Source organism: Otolemur garnettii, unplaced genomic scaffold (assembly GCF_000181295.1).
Source record: "Otolemur garnettii isolate 467f Iridium unplaced genomic scaffold, OtoGar3 scaffold00083, whole genome shotgun sequence".
NCBI classification, from domain to species: domain Eukaryota; kingdom Metazoa; phylum Chordata; class Mammalia; order Primates; family Galagidae; genus Otolemur; species Otolemur garnettii.
This window is the reverse complement of record NW_003852478.1, coordinates 6675445-6684114: the sequence shown is the minus strand read 5'-3', so window position 1 is coordinate 6684114 and position 8670 is coordinate 6675445. Positions and strand designations below refer to the sequence as shown.

Below are 8670 nucleotides of genomic sequence, written 5' to 3'. Positions count from 1 at the left end.
AAAAAAAAAAATCAAACTGACTTCCTTTAGATTCCTGGGCGTCGTCAACATTCAGCTGGGCCCACAGTGCCGCCCAGTGTGCCATGACAGCCATCCGTCAGCTCTACCCTGTCATTCTTTACAGCAGCTATGTCTCATGGACCCTGAGCAAATTAAACCTCCAGCATCTCCACCCCGTTCTCCCTAGAAGATAATTTTGCTTTCTACTTCACAAACTAAAATCCAGGCCCTTTAGATTACACCTTCTATAACTTTCGGCCTTCACACCTCTTGTGCCACCTGAATACTTCCTATCCAGCCTTCCTTTGCCTCCTAGGACCATGCAAGAGGAGCCCCCTGTCCTCTCAACAGTGATGTCCTGATTGTCCCCCCTGCTGCCTCTCACTGATCCTCCCACCCCTTCCTGTGGTCTCCAGTCCTCCCTCTCCACTGGCTGTATCTTCTTACCAGTTCAACATGTTCAAGTCTCTTCCGTGTTCAACAACGGCAAGCTGCTCTCCAGCAGGCCGACTTCTGGGAGTGATTGACCCTCGTACATCTCCTCTTTTCTTTTCCTCCTCACTCACAGCTCTTGCCACAAAATTATACTCATCCATATCGCGGAAGACCTCTTTATGGATTAACCCAATGGACATATTATAGACTTCCTCTTGCTTTATTTCTTTGCAGTATTTTCTCATCCTCATAGTCCTTACTTATATCATTACCAACAATCACAGCCCCAAAATCTCCTTTTCAAGCATTTCACACTGACCCTCACCTCCAATCTTCCCAGATCACGGAATGGTGCTGCATTCCAACACATTTGTTGTTCCATTGGGCAGATGCCTGCTCTTATGTAGGTGGCTGGGGAAGGCCACAGAGCGATGACATTGAGCCCGTGACCTGCACTGAACCGGCCCTCTAAGTGTTGCCAGGCGAAGCTGGACACCAAACCCCTCAAGCAGGGCTTCACTTCCTGGTGGTGCCGCTTTGGAGTCCAGTTGTGCTCTTTGGTTCTGTCTGTAACGTAATAGTGTCTGCCTCTTTCCTTTGGTTCGCTTTCTAAAGAATAGCCAGAAGGCCCCCGGGCGCTGGCTCAGTATTTAAAACTATTAAGGTGGCTCCTGTGGCTCAAAGGAGTAGGGCACCAGCCCCATATACCAGAGGTGGCAGGTTCAAACCCGGCCCTAGCCAAAAACTGCAAAAAAAAAAAAAACTATTAAGGCCCAATTCTTACCTAAAATTACCATGGCTAGAGAACTTGCCGAGGAAGTATCAAAAGTAAGTTTCAATTATAAGAAATGAACAACAGTAGATCTTCTGGCTTTATTTGCATTCTTCAAATAAGGTTGCTCAGGAGCAGCAGGGTAGTCAGGCTATAAAATTATAGGCTGGCTATAAAATTATATAATGGAAAACCCCCTGAAAGAGACACGTCTCATTCTGGCCCTGTCGCCGGTTAGCTGAAGTACACATTACTTCCTCTTTCTGTTTTGCTGCTTCTTGATAAGTCTCTTTTAGTTAATATTCTATTTTCTTTGAATTTCAAAAATTCCAGGCTCTCTTTGTTCAGAATACTCTGCTGTGCTTCACATGGCCCGCTGCTTCTTGCTATTCAGGTCGTGGACTAAAGGTCTTTATTTAGAGGTCTAAAATAAAATAACCACCCAGCCCAAAGCAGGCATCCAGGCCAGATGAGATCCGAAATCTGTCAGAATGGGCACCCAGTCCATGATCTGGAAAGACCGGTGGTGAGGAACAGAGAGGAACGCTTGAAAAAGAGGCTTAGGCGTGGCAGTTGGTAATGAACAGATAAGGGTGGTGAGGAGGACAGCACTACGAAGAAACCTGCCTAAGACATAATTATCCTGCAGTTTAGGCGGAATCTTAGTCCAAGATTATTATAAACTATAATTATAAAATTATATTTTCTTATTATAATTTTAGGGACAGAGTCTCACTGTGTTGCCCAGGATGGAGTGTAGTGGTGAGAACACGGCTCACTGCAACCTCAAACTCCCGGGCTCAAGCAATCCTCCTACCTCAGCCTCCTGAGTAGCTGGGACTACACGCATGTACCACTCTGCCTAGCTAATTTTTAAAAAATGCTTTGTAGAGATGGGTCTTGCCATGTTGCCTGGACTAGTTTTGAACTTCTGGACTTAGGCGATGCTCTCTCCTCACCCTCCCAAAATGTTGAGAGACGTGTGGGCTACCATGCCCAGCCGAAACAATTCTTCAACAATTTTACACATTCAAAAATTATTTACAGCAATGAGTAATACCCTATTGCTGACCCACAAACTGTATAAGGACAGAAGTTGGGGTTATTTACAACCTTGCAGAGCATTTGAACATTGGTGCATCATTTGTGTGTATGGTCAGCAAACTTGTCTTGTTGAATGGGGTGGGGGGTGTAGGGTTTACACGGTGAGTTGTCTGCTGGACCCACCCACACGTTACAACCCGGAGCATTTTAAGGTTAACTTTTTAGCTGTGACCAAAATATGTATGAGGTGTATAATAATCTGAGAGACTGTAAGATTTCTTTTTAAAAGTTATTTTCTAAGTTATTTAAATTTTTTAATAAACCTGCTTTAACAATAAACATAGTTTAACATTATTAGCTGAATTAGGGAAGTAAATATCCTATTTATGGATGGTGAATCAAGCTTCTCTGGATTTTTGTCAAGACAAGACACACCTTTTCTGAAAATACATAAAATTTCAGAAAAGTAATCAAAAAAATAAAAAGAAGATGACAGAGTTCACACAGCTTTAACTCAGAGAGCTTAGTTTTGCAGCTGTCATTATTGAGGAAGTGGTGATTCGTTTTCCTTTTACGTTTTTTATTATATTTAGTAAAATGTAGTTTTATATTTTTAAATACAGTAAAAATGTAGGTTATTTTGTATGCTTTTGTAAGATTTGGGGATTTTTACCTTATTTTTTTCTTTTTCTTTCTTTCTTTTTTTTTTTAATTTTTATTTTTTAGACAGAGTTTCATTCTGTCACCCTGGGGTAGAATGGTATGGTGTCATCTTAGCTCACAGCAACCCCAAACTCTTGGGCTCAAGTGATACTTTTGCCTCAGCCTCCCAAGTAGCTGGAAACAGGGTTTCACTCTTGCTCAGGCTGGTCTCGAACTCCTGATCTCAAGCACTCTACCCAACTCAGGATTCCAGAGTGCTGGGATTACAGGTGTGAGCCACCACACCTGGCCAAAATTTCGTTTTTCTAAAAACTCATTTTTTATTATATTTAATCTAAGCATTAGTCTGCAGTAAACTGGAAATAACAAGAAATCTGGCCCTTCACCACAGACTGAGAGGCACCTGACCCAGAAGCTGGAGTGTTAAGTTAATCATAGCAGGAAACTTGAAATTACTCACTGGAATCTATTCAGTTAATGATAATGATTATGTGTCAATTGGGGCCAAGAAGTGAAGCCTTTTTGAACATGAGACTAAGCAATAATAAGGGACCATTTTTAAAAGAACTAATACTGGTTATAGATTTCATTTTCTACTTTCAAGAAGAGTTCAAAATATCCCACACCCACTGTCTTTCCAGTTTCCGGTATTCGAACACCATTTAGCAATGAGAAGATTTGAAGAATTCAAAACAGGAAGAAATAGGATCTTACACACTTTCTACTCATTTTTTCCCTAACACTATCTCAAGGAACAGGCTGTGCCTTCGCCTTCTTAGTCCCCCAGACCCAGCTCCTGGCTGGGCAGGGTCTGCAGATGTTCACGGCATTGGCATAGAAGGGGATAGATGGAAAATTTTAAACTTTAGCTTCTGATCAGCTCAAGACTTCATCGTACTTAGTTAACTCATTTCAGTGGAGTTAAATTTATTCTTGAGGTAACCATAATTTTCTCACGGGGAAAATTTACGGAACTCCGTTATTCCTTGTTTTTTTTTAAATTTTGGGTTCATACCAGGGTCCATACAATTAGGTGACATCGTTTGCATTTGTAAGTTAAAGTTGTAATCGAGTTCTTCACCCAGGAAATGTGCCATACTGTGACCATCAGGTGGGGACTTAGCTAAGCACCTCCACCACTCCCTCCTGCTTGAATTTGCTTTTCTCCAGTGTGGGCCTGCCTTGACTAATCTACTGGTTTCATCTTAGTATTGAGTGCACGGATGCTTTTCCATTCTTGAGATATGTTAGAGAATGTTCTCCAAATCCTTCCTCCCCGCTAGTCCTTACACCTGTAGTCCCCAACCCCTGGGCTGTGGACAGGTACAGGTCGGGGGAGCCTGTTGGGAACCTGGAGATTATCATTGGCAGATAGGTCTGACTGCCCATAGACCATGATATACATCAACTGCTTGCCGACTCATACCCAGTCCATTCAGTGGAAAACTTGTCTTCTAGGAGACCAGTCCCCAAAACGGGGGGTGGGGGGGACCGCCACTTTACACTGTGCCAGATCATCTTTGATTAGGCCTCAATTCAGAGAATGAGCTCAGAATAGGAAAAAAGCTCACATTTAAATTTAGAGTTTAAGGCCACTTTGTACGTCAAAGGTCACTGATCAAAAACAGCTGCCCCATTTCCTAGTGGGGAGGGAAACACATAGTAATTCAACCAAGTTTTAAAAAACTACCAGGCCCAACTAATGATGGTCTGACTCTGCAAGGGTTCAACATTGAGTTCTTACTGCTACAATCCAGTTACTCAAGACAATTAAAGGAAAACACTGTTAATGAAATAAAACTGGCAACACATCTTGTGGATGGATTGTGCAGGAGGGCTGGGGTGGTGTGCCTTGCTCACCCATGTATCCTAAGGACCTAGTGGATGGGGTGTGGTCAATATAAACACATGAATGGTGATCCAGGAAATACCTTCTCTTGGGTATCAAGAGGCCAGAGTCAATTTAAGGTCCAAGGACGTAGTAAATGAAAAAAACAATGAAGAATGAGAAACACCGTCAAGTACTGCATGCACTATGTGCTCTCGTATATATTGAAAGACAACTGGGAGACGTCAAGACAGACAGTTGGTCATGACCTTGGCTAGTCATCATCTAATTCCTCACCTCCTTTCTCTGAGATCACACACACAGACCCTGGGGGAATGTAATGTCTGGGGAATAGCCAATCACCTGTTTGGTCCATGAGCCGTGGACCATTATGTAAATATGGTATCTGAGACACCGCAGATCCTAATGGATGAATTCACTACTGGCGTCAAGGTTTCCTGTGAAATACAGCAGATAAATGTTATAATAAAGATGAGGTTATTTAATCTACTGAAATTCATCCTTTTCAGCGATCATTCTGGTGAAGGAAACATTGTGAGTGATGTATACATATGCCAACAGTTAGAAAACCGGGAAGAGTTGAATTTTAGCACTACATTTTAATTTGCCAAACCCTAAAGCTTGTTTTATTTCAAACGAGACTCAGCAACATCATGGGATAAAGTTACATGAATTCATTAGCAAGGTCAGCAGCACATGTAATGACCAGCCTCATCACTTAACATTTTACAAGAGATTGTTTATTGGCCTTAAAAAAAGTTAAAAGAATATTTTAAGGTACAGTTTATAAATAGCCACATCTTGATTTTTTCACCAACATGAAAATGCTCATCTCTCAGACTGGCCCGTGACTACAGCTACACACATGGTGGCCAAGCAGGGTTCCCCGGCTCCTGTGCTGTTCCACGGTTTGTACTTGGCCTGCTGATGAACACGGATCCAGTGGCCGCTCACTGATTCCTCCGGCTCATTTTTGATTTTAGCTGAGGACTGAGCTGTGTCTCTCCTCCTCCGTCCCTTTGATGCCTTCCTTCTTCCTCACTGCCACTATTTCCCTCCGATGGGAGCTGCAAGCTGTTCACACACCTGTCTCCACTCCCTTCACGCCTGCATGCTCCTCTGTGACCTAGTCCAACATGCACAACTAGGTAGAAACTACTATTTCTCAGAGGTCCATAAAACTTACAAGTAGTTAAGGTTAGATTTAAATTTTTTTCATTGAGATCACTTATTCAAAGTATTTTTCCCTTCACTAAAATTATTTCTGCCAACGAGTAAAATGATATCCATTAAGTATGTCTGAATTTGGCTCATCTTTAAGTATTTATGTATATCCAGCTTTTTTTGCTCATACAAATTCAAGTATTAAGTCTTCTTTAAGCCAAAAATTACCTTTCCTAGTGGATGTATAAACAGAGAACACAATGGGTCTGTTATATTCTTAAGGGTGTTCAGCTATGGCGAACAGATTCAATTACAAAAGTCCACTAACAGCACAAAGGTCACCAAGCTATGAGAGGATTTTGAGTAGGACCTATGTACTGTTACTTAGGTTTTAAAAAGCCAATGAAAGGAATGGGAGATGAATCAGTCATTATTCACTGCTAGTTAAACTGTGCATATACACTGATTACATTCTATTTCAGGTACTTGTATAACTGTAAAGATATTGTATTACGAAGAAACACAGCTGGAAGTCTGGGTTTCTGCATCGTAGGAGGTTACGAAGAATACAATGGGAACAAACCTTTTTTTATCAAATCCATTGTTGAAGGAACACCAGCATACAATGATGGAAGAATTAGGTAATATTAACAACTACTTAAAAAAATTTACATTCAAATATTATGTTTTATGCAAAAACTTGGCCCCATATGAAATAAGGTGTGTATTCACTGTACTTTTGGTGATGGGGGGAGGGGAGAGGGTGAGTAAAAACTTAAAAATGTTTATGTAGCATTCAACCTTTAAGAAATCCAAGACAATTTACATCTACTCTTGGTCTCATAGTACAACTTGCTGTACTTGTGGTGTCCCTTCTAAAACGGCTGAATGGATAATGAGTTTGGAGAAATCTGAGGAGAGGAAATACCTAAATTAGAAGTAATTTAAATGGACAGATGTAGCAAAAACTGATACTGACGAAACAAACTTGCATTGATGCCAACCATGAATTAAAGTATCAATTATTCCGCCTCTTATTCTGGTTTTAGGTGTGGGGACATTCTTTTGGCCGTCAACGGCAGAAGCACGTCAGGAATGGTGCACGCCTGCTTGGCAAGGACACTCAAGGAGCTGAGAGGAAGGATAACTCTCACGCTTGTTTCTTGGCCTGGCACTTTTTTATAGATTCGATGATGGGTCCGAAAAATACAGAAAGATCAAGTAGGCTAAGTTGAAACAGTATATTTATCTTGTTGATTTTTGTATTTAAAGAATATATTGTAAAAATGTCAGAAGTATGATCTAATGAAAGCCAGTCACGCCTCAGAAAATGACTCTGAAAAAATAAAAAATTACTAACAGTTTTTATTCAGTGTGGAGGATTTTTTATTACTCCACAATGTTAAGTTTATATTTTTCTATTCAATAAAAACCCCTCAAGCAGCTACAATTTGTACGCCCCACTGAATTCAAATTGATTGAAGTTAAACATGATATATGCTGAGGTCTACGAAGGGTGAAAGACCAACATTTTAATTGAAAGCCAAAAGATTTTTAAAATGCATTGCTGGGAAACGTTCCTTTCATCAAATGAGAAATAAAATATTTTCCAAAAATTATAGTTGTCTTTTAGTATGTGATAATCATGTTTCCTGTTATTACCACCATTTAGAAGATTTAGTTTTTTCAAATATCATGTTCTTTGTTATCACTGACAAACACCTCTTAGGTCATCTCTAAAAATGCTCAAAGAATTATATACTTGTGTTTTCTTAATTTAAGAAATGACTAATCTAAATCTTGCCAATAAGCCTTGGAAAATGCATCAAGAAAGGCCAACCCAGTGGAGGGCCACAGGAGGTGCAGATGTATACCCCAATGATGAGTGTTTGAACATGTGCCTGCTGGAGACTGCACTAAGGGCAGGTTATTTCAGAGGCCACCCAAATGCCTTCTAGATTTTATGTGGATATATAAGCACCCCATTTAGTTTCCCTATGAACCCAAATTTAGAACACTGAAAACCCACCATCAGAAAGTTGTGACATTGGAAATGCTTATGAGTTCTTGAATTTGCTAAGCAAGAATTCCACAGCAGTAATGAGAGACACTAGTTTTCATCTCAGGGCTCTTCGATGCCTTCTGCAGAACCACCTCTTACGAGATCGGTGTTCGGTTAATGAGAAAATCGTGGCCGAGGTGGAGCCTTGGCCTTTATCAGACACCGTGCACATCCACGGCCAAACGTGGCTCTTCATGCTCCCTGCTAAGTGACCCACTCACATTACTTTCTTGGATATAAAGTCATTGCTGTACTTTTTATTTTTAAATATTACAAGACAAAGATTTTTAACTTAACATGAAAAAGTCACTCTTTTATTTTGGAAAAAAAAAAGTTAACTTTTCATACTAACAGAACAAGATTAAAGGTAAATTTCTTAAACATTATGCAGAAAAATAACAAGATTTATAGTATCTACGTGTGGGGTGCTAGTGTGCACAAGCGCCCGGCGCACGCCTACTCTGCAGGGGCGGCCTCGGTGCTCTCCTGCTCAGGGGCCGGCTCGCTGCCGGCTTCCTTCCCTTCTTTGCTTCTTTTAGATTTTTTGTGCTTGTGTCTCCTGTGACTGTCTCCTTCTTCACTTTCATGACGACGTCTACTATTACTGCAAAAAAGGACAGGCATGTTGTTTAAAATGTTTACAAAATTAGTGACAAAAACCAACCCACTGTAAGTAAATCC

General features: G+C 40.7%; 2 protein-coding genes across 6 annotated transcripts in view; one reads left to right on the top strand and one right to left on the bottom strand.

The window, feature by feature from the left end:
- LNX1 (ligand of numb-protein X 1) overlaps positions 1-7505 on the top strand; it is a 117072-nt gene extending 109567 nt beyond the window's left edge. Inside the window, exons 10-11 of the mRNA XM_003794604.3 lie at positions 6410-6568; positions 6977-7505. Coding sequence (XP_003794652.1) covers positions 6410-6568; positions 6977-7112 — 295 coding nt within the window. The 3' untranslated portion in view covers positions 7113-7505. The remainder of the gene's footprint in view (positions 1-6409; positions 6569-6976) is intronic.
- A 714-nt stretch (positions 7506-8219) lies between these two features.
- The window catches only part of FIP1L1 (factor interacting with PAPOLA and CPSF1), a 71352-nt gene continuing 70901 nt past the window's right edge, over positions 8220-8670 (bottom strand). For 3 of the 5 annotated variants that reach the window (XM_023515992.1, XM_023515995.1, XM_023515993.1), the window contains one exon: positions 8274-8593. In XM_023515992.1, the coding sequence (XP_023371760.1) occupies positions 8446-8593 (148 nt within the window). In that variant the 3' untranslated portion in view covers positions 8274-8445. Of the gene's footprint in view, positions 8594-8670 lie in introns of all 5 variants that reach the window. The other 2 variants (XM_003794601.3, XM_023515996.1) reach the window with 1 other exon arrangement.